Source organism: Desmodus rotundus, chromosome 7 (assembly GCF_022682495.2).
Source record: "Desmodus rotundus isolate HL8 chromosome 7, HLdesRot8A.1, whole genome shotgun sequence".
In the NCBI taxonomy this organism is placed as follows: domain Eukaryota; kingdom Metazoa; phylum Chordata; class Mammalia; order Chiroptera; family Phyllostomidae; genus Desmodus; species Desmodus rotundus.
The window spans coordinates 20,564,775-20,585,615 of NC_071393.1; the positions used below are offsets into that span (position 1 = coordinate 20,564,775).

A 20,841-nucleotide genomic window follows, 5' to 3' on the forward strand; every position below is an offset into this window, starting at 1 on the left:
AACAAAGGACGACACTCTCTGACAGAGAGGAAAGGGACAAGGTGAGCCCCACGGCTGGACTCTCTCCAGGACACGGCACAGGAGAGGGCCCAGCAGAGCCTGGCAGTCTCCCGGGCTGAGGTGACGGGCTCACAGTGTGGGGAGACCCAGGCGGCCAGAGTTCCTGGGACGAAAGACCAGAAAGGAGAGAGCTGCACAGAGACCCCGGGTATCTGATGAGTGCATGTGTGTGAGGAAACTCCCCAAGGCTGGGAAAGAGCCATCCAGAAGGACCAGAGGGCATGGTGTTCACACAGGGCCGGGAACAGTGCCTATTCCCAGAAGCCAGCCCGGAGAAAACAGTTCCAGCACAGAGCAAACAGGAGCAAAGGTCATGTCTCAGTTCTGAGGAGAACGAGTCCTAGACCATGCACAGCTCCACACCTGATGGAGGACCCCAAAGGACCAAACTGTCTTCTCTCTGCAGAACATGCTGGAAAATAGTTCTAGGAATACAAAAATGTCTAGAGCCCAATAAGGATAAGTTCAAAGTATTTGGGGTGCAAACAAAAAATCACCAGGTGTGCAGAGGAGCAGTAAAATACAAGCCATTAGAGAAACTAGTGGAGAGCGCAGAGAGCGGACGCCGACGTCGGAACTAGAGAAGAAGAGTAAAACAGGCACTGCAGCCGCGTTCCACCTGAGCAGAAGGTTAAGGAGCACCACGGAAGATATAAAAAAGGACCCAAGTCAAATCTGTAAAAAAGGACCCAAGTCAAATACAAGGGGTAAAAAATATACTGAGCGGGATTAATAATATATTAGACATTGCAGAACCATTTACTAGTGAGTTTGAAAACCTAGGAATGGAAACTACCCAAAAGCGAAAAGAGCACCAGTGGGCTGCAGAGTAACTTCAAGCAGCTAATACATGTGTAATGGAAGTCTCCAGAAGTGAAGGAGACAGGGCTGGACAGGAAACGTATCTAAAGAAACAATGGTTACAAATTCTCACAGCTTGATGTAAACTATAAATCCTCAGACCTAGGAAGCAGAAAAGCGATTAAGAACTACACCAAGGCACACCACCATTAAATAGCTCGGAGCCAGTGAGAAGAAAAACATCCTAAACAAACAACCAGAGAAAAGACACACTGCGGAACAACAGAGGTAAAGACGAAGGAAGATTTCCCATCAGCAACAATGTAAGCGAGAAGACAGAGGAGCAACATCTTTAAAATAGTAAAAGGAAAAAAACTATCTACCTCAAATTCTATACCCAGAGAAAATGTCTTTAAAAAAATGAAGGCGGCCCTGGCTTGGTGTGGCTCAGTGGATTGAGCGCCGGCCTGCGAACCGAAGGGTCACTGGTTCGATTCCCAGTCAGGGCACATGCCTGGGTTGCAGGCCAGGTCCCCAGTGAGGGGCATGTGAGAGGCAACCACACATTGATGTTTCTCTCCCTCTCTTTCTCCCTCCCTTCCCCTCTGTCTATAAATAAATAAACAAATAAATAAATAGTCTTTTTGGGGGGAAAAATGAAGGCAAAATAAACATATCCTCAGACATACAAAAGCTGAAAGAATTCATTACCCCTAGTGCCACATTACAAGAAGTGTTCGTGGACAGCGTCCTTAGGGGAAAAGGAAAATGATGCCAGATGGTAACTATTTAAACAAAACTAAGAGCAATGTGTAGTGGCGTTCAGAACATGAAAATGAAAGTATAGTGTGTGACAGCAGAGAATAAAGGCTGAGAGGAGAGAGACGGAGGCATGCTACCGTCAGGTCCTCGTAGGGCATGTGAAGTAGGAGAATGTCACTTGGAGGTGGCCTGTGACCAGTTAAAGATGTTCACACCTCACACAGTATTTGTATATCAAGTCAGAATGGACTAAAGACCTAAGTGTAAGAGCTGAAACCATGAAACTAGAAGAAAACAAATCTTTGTGACCCTGGATTAGGCAACTGTGTCTTAGATACGACACCAGAAGCATAACCAACACGAGAAACAATAGATAAACTGGCCTTCATCAAAACTAAAAACTGTTGTGCTGTAAAGAACACCATCAAGAAAGTGCAAAGATAATCCACAGAATAGGGAAAAGTATTTGCAAATCATATATCTGACGAGGGTCTAGTATCCAGAATATCAAGATCTGTCCAGAAAAAGTCCAGCCATTGTTAATATAACGAGAACAGTTTGCATGGCATCGATGTAACCTGGCAGCCGAGGAGAGTGGACTGGAATGCGCATGCGTGAACAATGACGGCTTCACTGTACTAGTCAGTGGAAGGAGTAGACACCACTGAGTGAGCATGTGTACTGTGTGGCCTTCACATTCAAAATGACTAAGCGAGTAGAGCAATGAATCTGCACCAAATTTTGCATTAAGCTTGAACATTCCTCTGAGGAAACTATTCGGATGATTCAGAAGGTTGCAGCTATGGGCAACTGGTGATTGGCAGCTTCATCACATCACGACAACATGCCCACTCATTCATCGCATCTCGTGCAGAGCTTTTTGGTGAATCGACAAATCACCCAGGTGACTCAGCCCCGCTACAACCCATATTTGGCGCCCTGCAACTTCTGGCTTTTTACAAAACTAAAATCGCCTTTGAAAGGGAAGAGATTTCAGACAGGTGATGAGATTCAGGAAGACACAACAGGGCAGCTGATGGTGATTGGGAGAACTGTGTGAGGTCCCAAGGTGCCTACTTTGAAGGGGACTGAGGTGTCATTGTCCTATGTACAATGTGTCTTCTATCTTGTATAGTCTCAATAAATGTCTCTCTTTCATATTACATGGCTGGATACCTTCTGGACAGACCTCATATATTGTTAAAAATCTCTTAGAACTCAGTAATTAAAAGACAACCCAATTTTTAAAAGGGCAAAGGTTCTGGACAGATACTTCTCCATACAAATAGCTAATGAACTCATGAAAAGATTCAAGGGAACCACAATGAGATACCATTTGATACCTATGTAGAATGGGCTATAACTTTTTTAAAAGGCAGATAACAAGTGCTGGTGGGGATACAGAGAAATTCAAACTCTCGTACTTGCTGGTAGGAACATAAATTGACACAGTCACTTTGGAAAACAGGCTGGTATTTCCTAAAAAATCCTGAGTTACCATGCCACCGAGCCATTCCACTCCTGGGCATCTGCCAAAGAGAAATGAAGCCATGTCCTTGGAAAAGTTCTTCATGAGTGTCCAGAGCAGCAGCCAAAAAGCAGAAACAATCCAAAGGCCCATCAGTGGACACGTGGGTGAACAAAATGTGGTCTCCACATACAATGAAATCATATTCAGCAGTGAGAAGGAATGAGGTCCCAGCACATGCTGTACATATGGACGCACGCTGAAAACATCCTGCCAAGTGACACAAGGCCGCGTAGTGACACGAAAAGTCCGGAAGAGGCAAATCCACAGAGACAGAGAGGACAGCAGCGGTTGCCAGGGGCTGAGGAGTGGAGGGAATGGGAAGTGACAGCTAACGGGTACGAAGTAGGTTTGGGGGCGACGAGAATGTTCCAAAACGGACTGGGGCGGCGGCTGCACAGCTCTATGAATATGCGGAAAACCACTGAACTATTTACTTTAAATGAGTAAATTGTATGGCATGTGACTTACATCTTAATACAACTGTTATAAAAATATGAAATAGGGATACATCTGACAAAAGATGTAAAAGACTTATACATCAAAAAATTACAAAATATTGCGGAAAGAACTGAAAAAAATCCCTGAATAAGAGATATACCACATGCCCTAGCTGTTCCACTGTTAAACATTTACCCAAAGAATTTAAAACATACATCCACACAAAGACACACACACACACACACGAATATTCACAGTAGCAAAAAACTGGGAACAACACAAACGTCCATCTACAGGTGAACAGACAATCAGAATATAGTACACACACACACACACCAGGATACCAATCAGCAAGAAAAGGAAATGAACTGCAATGTAGACGAATCTCAAAGTAATGCTGCTCTTTAAACAAAACTAAGAGCTGGAATCATGCGTAGAGCATGATTCCATGTACACACCATTTTAGAAAATGCAAACTAACATTTAGTGAGAGAAGGCAGGTCTGGGGATGCAGCAGGGAGGGGGAGCAGGGAGGACTTCTTGAGGTTTGAGGAAAATTTGGGGGTTGTCAATGGGCTGAACTGTGTCCTCCCCAAATTGAAGTTCTAACCACCCAGAATCTGAGAATGTGGCCTTGTGTGAAGACAGGGTCTTTCCAGGGGTGACTGCGTTAAAATGAGGTCACGTGGGTGGGCGCCAATACAGTCTGACTGGTGCCTTTATGCAGAAAGAGATTAGGACACGGTCACCCACAGAGGGGCGACCGTGTGAGGGCACAATGAGAGGGTGGCCAGGCACCAGCCGGAGAGAGGTTTCAGAATAAACCGACGCCGCTGGCACCTCCATCTCAGACTTCCAGCCTCCGGAGCTGTAAGAAAATGCATTTCTGCTGTTTACGCCGCTCAGCTGCGGCAATGTAACGACGGCCCCAGCACACTAATACAGGGGTGAAGAATACATCCCCTATGCTGACTGTGGTACCGGTTTCCCAGGTGTGTACGCATGTCAAACCTTATCAGGTTGTTTAAAAATGCATGACTGATGCTATGTCAATTACGTCCTAGTAAAGCTGTAAAAAGGTGTGATCATCCACAGGGACAAATTCCGCTGCCATAAAAGCCCAAGATGGACCAGAGCACTCCATCCATAGGGTTGAGATGTGTCTCTACAGAGATGACACTGGCGTGGACACAAGGTCCAGGGCTTTCTCCTGCTACAAGGGACAGACAGCTGGCTGTCTGTGTAGTTGGTTTCCTGGGGCGGCTCAGTGGTCCAGGGGGGTGAGAACTGAAAGTCTCTCTGGGGAGCCCCAAATCAGCCGGGAGATTCCCGGGCTCCTGCCCCCAGTGCAGGCTGGCCCCCTTCCCCACACCTCAGAGCAAGAGCGGTGGACCCCAAATTTCCTTTACACCATCTGACTCTAAACCCTGGTATCGGCAGTGAGGGAGCCATAGTTTCATGGCCGGGGTGCCTCCTCAAGTCCCTCTTGTTTGGGGGCCTGTTCTTCCCTAGTCTCCTCCCTTTCACTCTCCCACATCTGCCTCCTAGTCATTTGGACTGGGGAGCAGACCGCTGGGCACCCCAACAGCAGAGCACAGGGTCCACAGTGAAACACTGGCAGTGTGCTCCCTGCCTGGGTGAGCAGCACGCTGTCACACAACGTCTCAGGATGCCTCTGGGTCCAGCCCGCTAACTGCACACATCTTAACTCAGCGTCCCTGGGGGCCTGGGCCCATCTGGCTGCCCAGGCCTATCTGGAGAGCGAGGCGCAGCCAGCAGAACCAACCGTGACCTCTGCGGGGCAGTGCCAGGGCTAAGAACAAGGACAGTGGAGCCAGTGACAGGAACTGGATGTGGAGGAGGGGTACAATTCTAAGTAGGGTCATGTCAGCAACAGACTGAAGGGAGATGAGTGAGCCCCACAGCTAACCGGGCAGGTAAACAGCAGGCTAGGCAGGACAGTTGCCCGGACAACTGACAGGACAAGGCACACGGCCAAAGGGACCCAGGGAAGCATTTCTGCAAAGCAGCAAAGAGGCAGGGGGCTGGAGTGCTGTGAGGGAGGGCGGAGATGGTGGGAGACATATCCTGTGGGTGGGGGGAGATCCTGCGAGGCCTGGGGCTGGTGCCGAGGAGGGCAGGCTCAGACTTGGGGTTCCAACCTGGCTGCTGTGGGCGGCATAGACAACTGGGGTGCAGTGGGAGCGGGGCACAGTGACAAGAGTGCTAAGGTGATGCTGGCAGAGTGACAGGGCCCCGGAGGCCAACTGCGGAGATAGTGCATTCTGCTCACGGCCCCTCAGGGCACATCCCCACCCAGCCCTGAAAGCTTGGGGACGCCAGCAGGACACAGGACACGTACCTTCCTTGGCACAGGCCAGGCCGCCGGATCCCCCGCCAATCACCAGGAGATCGTAGTCCTGCCGTCCTGCTGGGGTAAAGAGTGAGGGGTAAGAAGGAAGGGCAGGACAAGTCTGGGGCACCGACCCCAGAGGGCGACACACAATTTCCAAAGGGCAAGCAGCCGCGTCCGGGTAAAAGTGGCACAGGGTCTATCTCACTGGATGGACGACCCCAACCTGTGGTAGCTGGGGCGATGCACACACACAGGGGGGCGGAGGGCAGCAACTGTGCTCAGGTCATCCACAGGGGTCTCAGGACTGCGCCACGCGGGGGAGATGGGGAAATGGGGAGATGGGGAGACAGGGAGACGCATAGTCACCTTTGCACCTCTCACCCCCACCATTCAAGAAGAAAATTTAACTGGCAGGGCTGCTCTGAACTCCAAAGTCACCCAGTTCTGAGCCAGGAAGGATGCAAATGTTTTTCTTGCATCCACCTGTCTTTCTGTTGTGAAGGTTATCACCTTGTCATAGGTGAGGGAGAACAAAGAGCTGTTCCTGCATCGGGAGGCACAGCCAGGCCTCTCAGAGTACCTGGTGCACACAGGCTCTGGAGGGAACCCACTCCGAGCAACAGTAAGAGCTGTGGGGCCCTGAGTGCCCCCCTGGAAAGCCTTTGGGGCTCACTGTAGTGTCAGGTCAGAGACAGCTTGCATCCTCCACTCCCGCACCCGGCACAGCGGGCTGCTCGCATCCTCACTGCCCCATACAAGGCATCGCCTGTATCTCTTCTGTAAACTATGGACATGGAAGGCAGTCAAGAGACAGCCAAAAAGAGGACATGCAGGGAGGGAAGGAGTAGGGAGTAGGTGAGGGCAGGTGTGTCCTTGGGGATGGCCAGCCTGTGAGCTCTGACCCAGGGCCCCAGTCAGGGACACTCAGCACAGACACAGCCCTGTTCCCTGTGGAGGAAGGAAGAAATGATAGAAAATTATCAGTACGTGGAGAGGGAGGGGAGGGCACAGACTGCTGCCAGGGTGTCTGGAGTTGACCGCTGCTCCTGGGCAAAGTCCAGGGCCTTAGGTCTGCCATCTGAGGCCAGCGAGCCCGCCCCACACCAGCATTGGAGCCAGGGCCTGTCAGTGAGAAGAGCTCCGCCGTTTTTGCAGCCACCTCAACTGTCCTGGCTGCGGGGAAAACGCCCAGAGTCCCACGCCCGTCAGGGACCTCAGCTCAGTAGATGCTCCACAGGCCACTCTGGGGCCTGGGCTCTGCCAGGGACACAAGAGCTGGAGCCTAGAGGAGGCCCTAGGGTGCCATTGAGGAAGCCTGGGGAGCAGCTGCCCAGAGCTGTGTCCAGGCACTTGGTCTATGGCCCGTAGGCAGCCTGTCCCATGGGGACACTCAGCTGTGTCCACCACGCAGCAGGGCTCACCCAGGGTCCCTCCAGGAGGAGGCCTTTGAAGGCACCTGAGATGCGTATACAGGTACTTATGGGTCTAAGGGAGCACAGCTCAGCTCAAGCAGCCAGTCCAAAGTGGACCCAATTCCAAATTCAACTCAAGGACCCTAAAGAGGCCTTAAACTGCTGTCAGTTGTTCTGATGGCTTTGCTATGAGCCCAGAGAATAAGGACCAACTGCTGCTGGAGAAAAGCCACCACCGGATGAGGAGCACAAGCCTGCTGGGCAGGGCCGAATCTCTCCGGCGGCCACAGGGGGAGGCTCTGCCAGGGAGAACACTCCTACCTTCCATTGCAGGTGCCCGTCCTTACTGCTGCCACAGCAGGGTCCCCGCTGAGTCTCCCCTAGGCCTGACCTCGTACCCCCACCCCACCCAGCCAGCTACCAGGCAGAGGGCAGGGAGAGCAGCTGGCCCTGTGGATTGTGGGCTTATCTTTAGCGGTTTGCTCTCCCCACTCACTGAGCACACCCAGGGGCCCTCTGGGTCTGATAATCACTTGGAAGAGGCCAGCAGTGGAGCCTTTTGTAAGTGGAGGAAATCTGCCTTTAAAGTCATGGAAAGGTTTAGCTAGGAAGGACCCTAAAGAACCCGAGGGTGGGAGGGGTGGGTGCTACTCTGCAGGGTTACCTGGAGGCACCTGTGCACCCCATGCCCCGTGGTACCTCATGGTCTCACCCTCCCACCTCAGCCAGGCACGGCAGGCAGGACTGGCCCAGAAAGGTCTGTCTGGCCTTTGAGTGCTGAGCCCATTGGCCTTGAATTTTCTGCTTCTCTCTGACCGTGGTGCCCAGCACAGGACCCTAACAAGTGTGGCAAGGCTGAGTGAACAGCACGCTGCTATGGGAGGGCACGTGGCCCACAGGTGAGGGCCGCCACAGGGACACCCTGGCAGCAAGTGTTAGGGAACAAGTGAAACCAGCAGCGCTGTCCTGCTGGTTTCTGTTCAGGGGGTGCATCAGCTTCCCCCCAAGCGTGGGACAGGGGCAGGCATCTTTCTGCTCTTAGAGAAGCTGCAGTGCTGAAGTGGAGGAGGAGGCTCAAAATTTGACCAGGTGTCCTTGTTGGGGCGGGTCCTATCTGCTCATCACCCCAACACCACAGGCAGAATTCTTGGGGTACCACCTCCTGCCCAACTGCAAACTAGGCCACGGTGTAACCCTCAGACTAAAGGGCTCTGGCTTGTGACCACAGGGGTGGCCCTCTTTACAAGCCTTTTCATTGGCTCCCCTGCGTCCCCTGAGGCCACAACAGTACACAGGTTTGCCCCTTTATACAGTCAGTCCTGAACTCCAACGCACCGCTGGCGGAGGGCCCAACCGCTCTTCCACCCTCACCTCTTCCCACAGCCGCTCTGCGAAGGCGCCCTCACCCCATCCTTTCCCCAGGCCCTTCAACACGCACTCAAACCCAGCTGAGTGACCTGCCCCTGCCCTGGACCCTGACAGGGCTCTGGCACTCTTGTGATTACTGTCCTGTTTCGTCAGTGTCGGGAGTGGCTCCGGGAGGTGGAGCCACCTATCCTTTCCTCCCCCTGGACGCCTGCGGAGCCCGGCAGGCAGTGGGCGTTTGGAGTCCATTGGTTCGCTAGCATCGTCTCTCACTGATATCCATCCTGCACGTGCTTGTCATGAGCACTTGCTGTGTGAGGCCACTAGGGCCCTGGGGCGGAGGTGGCCAGACGTGGTCAATGGCGTGTGCACGGGATGGTCCCAGGGAACCTCCGGCTGGGTGAGCAAGCACTGGTAACTTAACCTCGCAGGACCTCTGGCAGAGTCACCCAGCTAGAGCGGGTGGCTGGAAGCTGCAGGACTCCGGTCTTAGCTGACGCGGCTGAACGCGGGGACACCGTCACGTGGACAACCCCCGCACGGACAGCCCCGGCCGGACCCCGCCCTACCTGCTGTGTCCCGTGCGACGCTCCGCGCCCCACCCGCCCAGGCCTGCAACCGCCACCGGAAGCGCCCCGGGACTCCCCAAAGCGCCGCCGCTCGCACCGCCATCGCCGCCATCGGGGCCTCGGCGGCTGGGCTGCCCGCCGCGCTGCCTGCACCGGCCCGGGTGTCCGGGTGTCTGCCAGGGCAAGGCGAGTGCGCGCGGGCTGCGGGGCTCCACCCGGCAAGAGATCCGACCTACTGCTGGGGTCCGACCCGGGGCGGGGGAATTCCGACCTCGGGTAGGATTCTCTGGACCTGGAGGTAGGGATTCGGTTGGAGGGGTGGGGAATTCGGACCCAGGAGGTGGGGTCCGACCTTGGGTGGGGGTCTCTGCACAGGAATTGGGGGAAGGGGAACCGGACTTGATTGAGGGAGTGTGAGCGCTGTGCCTGTGCGGCAAGATCCGACTTGGGGATAGGGGTGCAGACCGGGACGGGGTACCTCACTTCCCGTGGGAATCCAGACTCCTAGGGCGGGGGCCTGTTTGTGGGGGGAGGACTTTGACCATGTAATTGGATTGCAGAGGCTCGTGCCTCACAGTGGGTGAGTCACACTTGTCTTTGAGCTGGGATCAGAACCTTGGGCGTGGGAGCATTGTGGGGGCCCAGGACCAGAGGCGCTCAGTAATATCCCCAACAGGTTCCCTTTGGAAGGCCTTGGGGCACCCGCAGGCCTTTCCTTTCGGGGGGAATGGCTGCCTCACTAGGGAGGCAATGACAGTAGCCCAAGACCCCTCAGGACTGGGTCCAGGTGGTGCGACCTCATTACACCACCACTACCACCCCCCAACTCCCCACCCTCCCACCTCCACCCTCGCCGGGCCAATGTAGAAAGAGGAGCAGTCACCCCAGGCCTGACTGGCTAACTTTGTGGTTTTTCCAACCAGAGACTTCTGTGTCCTTTGCCTGAGACTGAGCTTCCCTGAGTGCCTGCCGCGTCCTAACCCCTAGAGGGGCTCTGCGGAGCCCTGCAGGCCCTGTGAGGGGAGCGGTGCCATCGATAAACGCAGCCAGACGCTCGCTGAAGCGGTGAGGACAGATTTCATTCAGTAACTACTGACAGTAGGGAAAAGAGCTTGATTTGCTCAGAGGCAACTGGTTGTTTTAAAAGGGAGATTGAAGTGGGAGGGGGTAGGCCAGGGGGTGTGGGAGCTTGAGAGAGTCATTGAAGTGAAAAATTACAAAAAGCAGAATGGGGGGTGGGGGCTGGTCCGTGTAATACCGCCTGGGTTCACTAACTAGCACTTATAGAAGTTAGGTCCTTAACTCTTTGGAACTCTTCTCTGGGCTGACTCAGCCTTGCTCCGACTCCAGGGACCCTGGCCTTGCTCCACAAGACTGGGTCCTGAGCTACCTGCCTGAAGGGGGGTGAGCCAGGGGAGGTCATGCCACACCTGTAGTGGCTGATACAGCTGGCACAGCTGGCTCACTCTGTGGTGCAGGTGGCAGGGCTGGCCTTCCTTGTCAAGACATAGACTCATGCCTTGGCTGGGTAGTTCAGTTGGTTAGAGCATCGTCTCCCATACCAAAAGGTTGCTGGTTCGATCCCCAGTTAGGGCACATACCTAAGTCATGGGTTCGATCCTTGGTCAGGGTGCTTAAGATGGGCAACCAATTGATGTTTCTCTTTCACATCGATGTTTCTCTCTCTCCCTCCCTTTTTCTCTTTCTCCCTTCCTCTCTCTAAAATCAATAAAATGTATTCTCGGGCGAGATTAAAAAAAGAGAGAGAGATAGACTCACCCCCTGCGCCTGGCCTGGGGACCATCTACATCCTTGTTTGGTGACTCACTTACAGGACAGAGAATCTGGACTATCCTGAGCGGGCGCCCACATGGGCTGCACATGGACTGCCCCCTCTCCCCCCACGGTGCCGTGTGTTATAACCTCAGGCCAGCTGTGCCCGCCTCAGTCAGGGCAGCGGCTGGCCCCAGGCTGTCAGGGAAAGTGACCAGCAGGCCCCCAGGCAGAGCAGTCAGACACACACTTCCTCTGTGTGCCTGAGGATTCGGTCTTAGCTGGAAGCTGTTTGCAGGAGGGTTGGGCCGATGTTCCCCTTAGGTTCTGCCCAGCCCAGGCACCAGGCCCTTCTCCGGGCTGCCTCCTGACATCTGGACTCCAGCATAGGCACAGGCATGTGCTGGGGCACTTGGTTTACCTTTGGAACCTTGGGCCCCCATCAGCATAAGGGATACCAATGGTAGCACCACCAAACCGAGGAGAAAGCAGGTGAGCCAGGAGGACAGGTGTGCAGTAGCTGCCCTCCCCTAACTCCCTTCCCTCCTCCTCTCCCCTCCTCCCGGACCCAACCCCTACCATGTCTCAGATGCTGGGAGCCCTACCCCTGCTGTTGACAATTGTATTGTGCCTGGCGCTGCTGGCCCTGCTGTTCTTCCTGCGACACCGCAGTTCCTTGCTTTTTCTCTTCTGGCACGAGTGGGTCTTGCAGCCCTTCCACAACCTGCTCATGGGTGACAGCAAGGAGCAGCGCATCCTGCGCTACGTGTTGCAGCACGCTGTGGCCGGGGACCCACAGAGTGTGCTGGAGACCATCGACACCTACTGCTCGCAGAAGGAATGGGCCATGAACGTGGGTGACAAGAAAGGTGGGCACCTGGCCAGTTGGCAGTGCATTACAGGAATGGGGATGCCGGGCCAGGCAGCATAGCCCTTGACCAGAGGAGCCTGTTCCCACCCCGTTTCTGGGTGTTGCGATAGGGGCTTATCTGCAGCCCTGGGGGCCACGCCACCTGCCCAGCCAGGAGCAAAGGCTGTGCAGAGACCACGTGGAGAGGGACATTTGATAAACTTCCCAGGAGGCCACTGTTCAGCCCCCACCCCCTACCCCCAGACCAACAGCCAATATTAGTTAGAGGGATAGCAGGGGCTCCTTGTAGGCCCTGTACTCACAAGCCATCTCTCAGAGTGGGGGCTGGTATGGGGTGCCTGTGGGTTCCTGGGTGTCCCAGTCAGGTGTGAGCCCTCCTCCGGGCTGCCCCCTGACCTTGGTACTCCAGCCTGGGCACAGGCATGTGCTGTGCCGCCTCCCTAAAGTCCAGCCCTGGGGACAGATGTGACAGCCACTCTCCAGCCCCCTCAGAGCCTTTCAAAATGTTTAGCTCAAGGGAGCCAGGCAGACCCTGAGTGTGGCCCACGGGCAGGAAGGGATGGGGGCTTCCACGGAGGGCAGCTCTGGATTAGGACCAATAGGAGTCAGCCAGGGACCATGGAAAGAGAGGAACCAGTGTGTGTGGAAAGGCACGAGGCCTAAGGGACCATGGAAGCTTGCGGGGGACTGAGGGTGTATAGTGGAACCATGGCCTTGGGAGAGGGTTGGGGACCAGGCTTTGGGAGGAGCTGTTGCTCAGCCAGACAGAACAGAACCAGGACTGGGGGTGGGTCTCCTCCGGCCTGCACTCATCCCCTCTTCCCGCCCCCAAAGGCCTGATCGTGGACACAGTGGTGCAGGAGCAGCGCCCCTCCACATTGCTGGAGCTGGGGGCCTATTGCGGCTACTCAGCCGTGCGGATGGCCCGCCTGCTGCCGCCCAGTGCCCGCCTGCTAACCATTGAGCTCAACCCCGACTACGCCGCCATCACCCAGCAGATGCTGGACTTTGCAGGCCTGCAGGACAGGGTGCGACGCATCCCCCAGTGACAGATGTGGACACTGACAGAGGCCAGGTCTGGGTGGGGGGGAGGCGGAGGGCCCGGGACCTGCCCCGCATGGTTCAAGGCCACATTTATCCTGCTGCGGCCAGGCCCACGGAGCCTCCTGGGCCAGGTTTCATGGAACCCCCAGCAGCTCTGTGAGGGCCTTCTTGCTGCTGAGCAGGACACCCTTCAGAGGGAGGGGGCGGAATGGAGACTCGTCTCACCAGAACCCCAGAGAAACCGTCGGCGGACACTTGCCTGGGTGCCCAGGCGTGGTGGTCTCTGACCCCTTGGGCATAGGCACTGATGGAGCCCTGTTGCAGGTAACCGTTATTGTTGGGGCGTCCCAGGACATCATCCCCCAGCTGAAGAAGAAATATGACATGGACACGCTGGACATGGTCTTCCTTGACCACTGGAAGGACCGGTACCTGCCAGACACACTCCTCCTGGAGGTGAGCTGCGCAGCCCGACCGGGATGGGCTGGCTGCTGGCACAGGGGCTGCCCAGCCAATGGGCCTTAGCCTCTCTGAGAGCCAGGTGCTCCAGCCAAGACCTGCCAAGGGTGGCCCTGAGGGTCACAGGTGGCCCAAGGAACACAAGACTGCAGGCGGCCCTGAGGCAGGATGGAGACCAGGGGAAAGGGGTCCTGAGCAGCCCCCACCAGGGTAGCAGTGTGGGTGAGCCTATGGACCAGACGGCCTGATCTGAGAGCACACGGGGAAGGGGGGCAGGCGGGAAGCAGGCTGGTAGCTGGGGTGGCTCTGCACGCTGGTGCTGGTTGGGGAAACCCGTGTCTCCTGCCCTCCTTCCTCCTGAGGCCCCTTGTTGTGCAACGCCCCCCATTCCCCACCCCCAGACTGTCCCAGCCCTTGGTGCCAGCCGCTCAGCCAGCACCAAGCGGTGACCAGTGGGGCTGCCTTGTGTCAGGAGGGTGGAGCGTGGGGCCTGTCATGAGCTGACACATGGAGCTTAATATGAATAACCACTGCCTTGTCCCTCCTGGCGGTCAAGGGGACACTTAGCAGCTCCTTGGCCCTCATGGAAGGCTTGGGATGCTCTGTCCCACCCCAACCTCCTTGTCCGAGGGCCAGCCTGCAGCTGTCCCACGTTATCTGTCCTGTGCTCCCCCACGGCCCGATACTCTGCCTAGTGCAGGGGACTGAGAGCACAGGAGGCATGGTTGAAGGCTGGGCAGCGCCTCGAACCCAATGGTTCTGGTGGGTGTGAAGGGCACAGAATGTTCCAGGAGTAGGCCCATTTGGAGCAGTGGGCCAGGGCTCTGTGTGGAGGGCCTCACATGCCACATGGGGGAGGAGGGGCATGAGGACTTTAAGCACCTGAGGATGAGGTGAGACTTGTCGTCAGGCAAGACCCCAGCTGGGTGTGTGGAGAGTGGGGAGGGAGGGCTTGGTGCAGGCAGCGGGAACCTCAGGGAGGCAGGAGTGCTGGGGGTGGAACGGGAGGGCGCTCAGGGACTAGAAGTTGGGCTCGTCACCTGTGTTGGCCAAGGCTGGCGGTCAGCGGGGAGATGACAAGGAGACCAGTGGGGCAGGTACAGGGAGCATGCCTGGGCCGGGGGAGCTCCATCAGGCAGAGGAGCGTGAACCTGAGAATCGGGTATTAAGGGTGGAAGCCAGGTGGCCAGCCGAGCTGCGCCTGCATCACAGAGAGCGAGGAGGGTTTCAGCAGCTTTGGTGTGTGCGATGATTACAGAAAAGCGGCAGATAATGCCTTTCGGTAACCAGGAGACCGATCATTTTCTCCAAGCTGTTGTTCAGGGCTGGTCATTCCCTTAAAGGAAGAGAAGTCACAAATGGGAGTGGCCATACTTAAGCGAGTGTTCTGCAGCCCCGCACCTGTGGCTCTGCGGGCCTCTGGCTGGTGGTGCTGGGTCAGGGCCAGCTGCCTCTGCTCTCTGCTGGGAGTAAGGGGTGGCAGGGGCAGGTGGCAGTTCAAAGTTGGATGGCCACTTTGAGGAGGCCTGGGTCCCTTGTCACATGGGCATCTCTGCAGGGTTGCCTGAGGTGTCCTCACCACGTCGTAGCTAGCTCAGCTTCCCCCGAAGCCAGAGGTGAGAGAGCTAGAGACAGACAGAAGGAACAGCGTGGAGGGCTGGGTGCTGTGTATGACCCAGTCTCGGAAGCCACACCCTTTGTTAGAAGCCAGTCGCTAACCCAGCCCTCACCCACCACTGGGAGGTCGCTGGACTGGGGACACTTTAGAACCCTCTCACACTTGGCGCCCTAGTCCTCTGAACAGCGTTTCCTCCCTCCGGCTATTAGCGCCACAGGCTTGCTCAGGCTCTGCGAGCTTCTGGCCAGAGGCCTCCACGGGGCCCGTGTCCTCGGTCAGGAGGCACTTGGTGTCCGGAAGGGTGGTGCTAGTACCGCCTTCTTCCCCCTGATGTCCAGCTTCCTCAGGGATGGCCGAAGTTTTCTTCCTTTTGTGCCTTCCTTCCTGGTTAACTGGATGGTTTTGTGTCTGGCGTCTTTCAACTCACGGAGAGTCCCACCTGCGGCAGCGGTGTGCCCTGGGTCCTTCAGCATGACGCTCCCAGCTCGCCTTGTGCGCTCCCTGCCCCACACCTGAGCCGCCCTCCAGGGGCCCCTCTTCCCGGGATGCTCTCTGTTCGCTCTTTTTATGCAATGTTGCTAGAAAGTTCTTTTTCTTTTTCTAAGAGAAAACACTCCATGATTCATAATGATACTTTCTGTTCAAATTCTGTCTCATGGGTTGTCCCAGCCTTGCCAAGCTCACAGTTGCGTGTTTTCCAAAGCTCTGGCTGGAGGGCCCTTGGCTCTCCCCACAGCCCACAAGCCTGAAGTGGCCGCAGCCCCCACCAGAAGGGCTGAGACTGCGGTGAGACTCTGTCTTAGGGCACACGCCTGGAGGGGTGAGTTACAGCCCCATGACTTTCAGTCACTTGGAGGTGCCCCACGCAGGTGGTCCCACCGGTAATGTCAGCCCCTCCTGGGGTCACGTGTTCGACTTTGTTTTTCGTGTTTGGGATTGCTTTTTATTTTTTTTTAACTGTTTTGATTATGTAAATTAAAAAAAAAATTCTGTGCTTCCAACGTCAGATCCAGGAGACAGGGCAACTTGGGGTGACCCCTGTCCTAGTCTCTTTCTCCCCGGAGGTAAACATTTCCTCTTTTTCTTTTTCAAGATTTTATTTATTTATTTTTTTAGAGATAAAGAGAGGGAGAGAAACATCAATGTGTGGTTGCCTCTCATGTGGCCCCCACTGAGGACCTGGACTGCAACCCAGGCCTGTGCCCTGACTGGGAATCCAACTGGCGACTGGTTTGCAGCCTGTGCTCAGTCCACTGAGCCACACCAGCCAGGGCCAACATTTCCTCTTCAGGCTCCTCATTCTACTGTTTCATGTCACTGAGCAGCTCCTCCCGTAGCGTAGAGACTGAGGTTGCTGGGTGACCTAGGCTGTGTCCTGCTGCTCTTCTGCAGAGCCAAGAACTGGGAATGGTGGCTGGTTGCCCAGGGCCTAGTCACCGATGGAATGGGGCGTGTCAAACCCGGGGCTTGGGGATGTCCAAAGCGAATCCCTGAAGGGCAGGCTGGTGGGTGGGGAGATTTGTCCCTCCTCTGCACCCCCGGCACTGCAGGTCAGGCCAGATTGTACCTCCAGTGACCACCCTCAGGAGCCACACATGGGCACCGGGCATTTCTCCCACCTGGAGAAGCCCCATTTTCTTGGCACCAGGAGATGAGGGACCCGCTGGCCTTAGCACTGTGACCTGAATGCTGGCCCCCTCGTCACCTCTATTCACTCCCCGAGCTGGCGTTCAGTGAGCACCTATTGTGTAGCACAGGCTGTTCTAGGGCCAAGGATGCAGGAATGAACGGAGGAAGACCCTCGCAGAGATGAGGTTCCAGAGGTGGGACCTGCCCTCAGCACAGCCCTCCCCTGCAGTGGTCACTGCCAGGGAGGAGATGGGTGCTGCAGAGGGACCCTTGTGACCCCAGGAGCTGGTGGGGGGGCTAACCCTGTCGTCAGGCTCCCATCTGGAGCCCCCACCTGGCCAGGTACACCTGTCCTGTTGGTTTGGAGCAGCCTCGCTGGGCACTCCTGACCCTTTCCCCCTCCAATTTGTCTTGTGCCTTGCAGGAATGTGGCCTGCTACGGAAGGGGACAGTGTTGCTGGCTGACAATGTCATCTGCCCAGGAGTACCAGACTTTCTGGCATACATGCGTGGGAGCAGCCGCTTTGAGTGCACACACTTCTCCTCCTACCTGGAGTACTCCGAGATGGTGGACGGCCTGGAGAAGGTCGTGTACGTGGGCCCGGGCAGCCCAGCACGGCCTTGACTTCCTACCTGCCCCGGGTCTGGTTATGAAGGGCGTGATGGGTATGCTGCTGCCAGCCCCACCTCTGTAGTTCTGGGGTCTGTCCTCAGTGCAGTACACTCGAGGCCTTTGAGGACAAGGCCAGCCCCCACTGGCCCCTCTGCACACGGCCCCAGGCTGTCACACGCTGACCCACCCCAAGGGCAACCTGCTCACCGTGCAAAGTCACTGCACTCCATCTGGAAAGTAAATCCCAAATCGGGGTAGCTGGTGCCCATGACTGTGCCACTCAGCCCCACCAGCATTCCAGTAGGGTTTCTTACACTGCCAGGTCCTTGGGCTCAGGAAGTGGAGGGAAGTTGGGGATCTCTGGAAACCTGGGCTGTGCACTGTCTGTCCTCAAGCTTTGCGGTCACCAGATGGCAGCACTGCCTCGGTGACAGTGCCGTGACCAACAATAATGTATCACACCTTCGATTCCTCCGAGTTCTTTTTAAGCATGAAATGTAACTTCACTAAAATTGGTTGACTGTTAATAATCTTATGCACTAATACTATGATTAAAAATACTAAACTAGTAATTAAAGATCTAAATAGATATTTGGATATAAGAGGTTCACTTTGTGTTTCTTTCCAACCACTGCGCTGCTCCTTCTTCTCCCTGGCGGCCTCCACTTCAGCGCCAAGCACACGGCACTCCCCTGGACTGGGTGCTAATGTTGCCTGTGCCCCCCGGGGGCTCCCAGCCCTAACACGCTCCTCCAATGGCCAGACTGAGGACGCCTGCCACAGGCCCACAGGGATAGTTCCAGGCTAGGCTGAGTCCTCACCTGGAGGCCATCTCACCTGGGAAACCAGAACAGGGCAGTTGGCCAACCTTCACAGCCATCCCTGAGGAAGCAGGTGTCAGGGAGTGGGGGCCTCAGCCCTACAGCAGGGCCAGGCACGGTCTCTCCAGCACCTGGCCCCTCAGGGCCCCTGTGTGGCAGAGTGGAAGCACCTTCCCCAGCCCCACTCAGCCCTGTTTATGGAAGAGACAGTGGGTGCAGACCAGGTGGCACAGCTGGTGAGTGATGAGGTAAAGTTGGTTTGCTTCTGCAGAAACCCTCACTGCCCCCAGCCCCAACCCCCAAAGTGTCTGGACCTCTGGTCACCTCAGAGGCTCCCAGGGACTGCCCTCTCCCAGATGAGCCCACCTCTGCCCAGAGAAGCCTCTGGCCAGGATACCACGCTGGGGCTCCGGGCCCAGGTGACTGCCCAGGAGCAAGCCCACTCCTCTTTGTACATAGAAGAGGATGGAAGCGAGTCTGGGAGGATGTGCGCAGGAAACACCCATGGGGCCCGAGAGCTGAGCTCCCCCTGGACACCTGGGGCCACCTTCCCCCCACCCCCAACCCCCCACCCGGCAAACAGGGAGGAGTGATCAGCTAGTGGCAAGAGGTCCAAGCCATGAAAGAAGTTCCTTTGTTGCTTTTTTTAATTTTTAAATTTTCTTACAAAAATGTACATGTTTACCAATACAGTCTTATTTTGGTTTTGTTTTTAATGCTTTTTGTCAGTGTTTTTCTTCTGTTTTGAAGTCACAAACAGCAGGCACTGAACAGCAGTCCCCGGCTGCTGCTGAGGATCCGTCCCGGAGCTGTCAGGCCCCGGGGCTCCGGCAGACTGGGTGCCAAAGCTGCACCAGGGCCAGTGCCACTTAGGAAGCCCCCCGCTGCACTGGAGTTCCACACGTCCAAGGGCAGGGTGGGGGCAAGGACAGCCTGGCCCCCGTTTCACTGTCTCCAATCCTCTCTTGGTGGTCAGTCCCCCGGTGGTTGGTCTGCCACACAGGGTGGGAGTTGGAACCCAGGGGATCCCCTCTACCCTCCAGAGTCAAACTCCTTCTGAGCCCCCTCCCTGCCCAGATGCCTGTCCCCAGGGCCAGCTGCCTGGCTCTTCTGGGGCACTGCCTATACAGGGCTACACTCTCCTATTCCTCTGGTCCCGAAGCAAAGCCAGGCCCCCTCTCTTGCTGCCTCCCTGGGGCAGCCCTGCCTGTGGCCTCATCAGCCTTCTCTCTCACTCACACACAGCACCATGCACACAGCACCATGTCAGTAAACAGCTAACTCTGCCTAGGGAGTTAGGAGGGAGGGAGCCAGGGGGTAGGAAGGTAGGCAGGTCCAGAAAGTCCAGCCTTGGATCTGGTGCAGAGGCGCTGCCAAGCCCTGCCGCCAGGGGGCTCCAAGCTCCACGCAGGGTCTGTGCAGGCAGGCCCTGGAGTTCCCTTCTTCCCACGATCAGATCCCTAAGAATAAAAAACTGGGCCCAGGCCCTGAGGAGGGAGGGGAAGGCTGAGCAGGGCGGCCCAAGGGCGGGGGGCTGCCTCCACAGACTAGGTGGGTGGAGGTGTATACACAGGCAGCTGCTGTGGGCAGTGTGGGCAGACCCTGAGGATCTCAGCACCAGGGCCAATCCCAACTTGCTGGGCTTCAGGGGCTGGGATATTTGAAGGTGTGGGGGCCATCCCTGCTCTGATCCCATCTCCTCAGGGCCTGACTTGGCTTGTCCTTCCCTGAGAAGGGCATTCAGACAGCTGGGCTCGAGGTGGTGGAGTGGGGAGGGGTCCCACCAGGGAGCACGCAGGGAGAACAGAACATGCAGCCAGCAGAGATGAACAAAACCCTCTGCCCAGAGAACGGGAAACAGTTGGACAAACAACCAGAGGAGAGAACGTACCAGGCATGCAAGCTAGACCCAGGAGTCAACAGGCTGAGGCTTAGCGTCCCCCACAGCGTCCACCAGCCTGACCGCGGGCCGGCTGGGCCCTGGAGGAGCCTTCCTGCTGGGGTCAGGCTGCAGCAGATGAGCAGTGGGCAGGCGGGTGTTAGAGGCAGAACAGAGTAGGTTAGTCAGAGCTGACTGTTGGGGGGGGTGGGGTGGGCGGCTGGGTTGGTCAGTGGGGCAGGGCTCATGCTGGTACACAGGAGGGGAGGGCTGGGGCAGAGGGGAGCCGAGTTAATGTGGCTCACACAGATGCAGAGGGAGGAGAGGATGCACCGAGGCCTGTGCCCAAAGCCAGGGCATTGGCACAGAGCAGATGGCAGGTGCGGCCCTGGAGGTGGGACCATGAAGGGTGGTCCTTGCCCACGCACACAGGCAGGGTAGGGTGCAGACACACTTGCTCAAACTCCGGGGACCCTGCGCCCTGTGCTGGGCAGGGCCCTCAGTCACGTGCCCCCTCCCTCCCAATGAGTGTGAGCTTCACACCATCTGCACCCACAGACTCTGATGTGAGGTTCCCAAGACAGAGGGGCCACTCCCTGGGCTCCGTCTCCCAGCCCAGCAGCCCTACAGGTGAGCCCCACAGGTGAGCCCCACTCCAGGCAGACCCCAGGGCCCCAATCACCTGCCTGAGCCCCTCTCCAGGCAACCACTATACATGCTGCCTCTCTGGGCACCTGCCCACAGCCACTCACTTTTAAAGGCTCCTTCTCAGAGATGTCCCCTGCAGGGGCACTGCCTCGAGCCCTCCACTCCCTCTGGTCCACTGTGGTGTATCCATCT

The 20,841-nt window shown here is 56.5% G+C and overlaps 3 protein-coding genes across 13 annotated transcripts in view; 1 reads left to right on the top strand and 2 right to left on the bottom strand.

Annotated features, from left to right (window-relative positions):
- TXNRD2 (thioredoxin reductase 2) overlaps positions 1 to 9,426 on the bottom strand; it is a 47,052-nt gene extending 37,626 nt beyond the window's left edge. The window contains exons 1-2 of one of the 4 annotated variants that reach the window (XM_045192790.2): positions 9,295 to 9,426; positions 5,955 to 6,023 (exon numbers count right to left, since the gene is read on the bottom strand). In XM_045192790.2, the coding sequence (XP_045048725.2) occupies positions 5,955 to 6,023; positions 9,295 to 9,406 (181 nt within the window). In that variant the 5' untranslated portion in view covers positions 9,407 to 9,426. Of the gene's footprint in view, positions 1 to 5,954; positions 6,024 to 7,681; positions 7,820 to 9,294 lie in introns of those variants that run through there. The other 3 variants (XM_024557287.3, XM_045192789.3, XM_045192787.3) reach the window with 3 other exon arrangements.
- On the top strand, positions 9,415 to 17,903 carry COMT (catechol-O-methyltransferase). Of its 3 annotated transcripts, XM_053928327.1 has the most exons (7): positions 9,415 to 9,592; positions 10,218 to 10,359; positions 11,392 to 11,559; positions 11,657 to 11,936; positions 12,773 to 12,966; positions 13,307 to 13,438; positions 17,113 to 17,903. In XM_053928327.1, the coding sequence occupies exons 4-7, from the start codon at positions 11,657 to 11,659 to the stop codon at positions 17,311 to 17,313; spliced, it is 807 nt and encodes a 268-aa protein (XP_053784302.1). In that variant the 5' UTR covers positions 9,415 to 9,592; positions 10,218 to 10,359; positions 11,392 to 11,559; the 3' UTR covers positions 17,314 to 17,903. The 3 variants fall into 3 exon arrangements, with proteins under 3 accessions (XP_053784302.1, XP_024413252.2, XP_053784303.1); XM_024557484.3 differs by lacking the exon at positions 11,392 to 11,559; XM_053928328.1 differs by lacking the exon at positions 11,392 to 11,559 and having other exon boundaries at positions 9,415 to 9,570.
- Positions 17,904 to 18,751: 848 nt separating this feature from the next.
- The window catches only part of ARVCF (ARVCF delta catenin family member), a 44,660-nt gene continuing 42,570 nt past the window's right edge, over positions 18,752 to 20,841 (bottom strand). For 5 of the 6 annotated variants that reach the window (XM_053928339.1, XM_053928335.1, XM_053928334.1 and 2 more), the window contains 3 exons: positions 20,754 to 20,839; positions 20,014 to 20,130; positions 18,752 to 19,609 (listed from right to left, as the gene is read on the bottom strand). In XM_053928339.1, coding sequence (XP_053784314.1) covers positions 20,026 to 20,130; positions 20,754 to 20,839 — 191 coding nt within the window. In that variant the 3' untranslated portion in view covers positions 18,752 to 19,609; positions 20,014 to 20,025. The remainder of the gene's footprint in view (positions 19,610 to 20,013; positions 20,131 to 20,753; positions 20,840 to 20,841) is intronic. The other variant, XM_053928336.1, reaches the window with a different exon arrangement.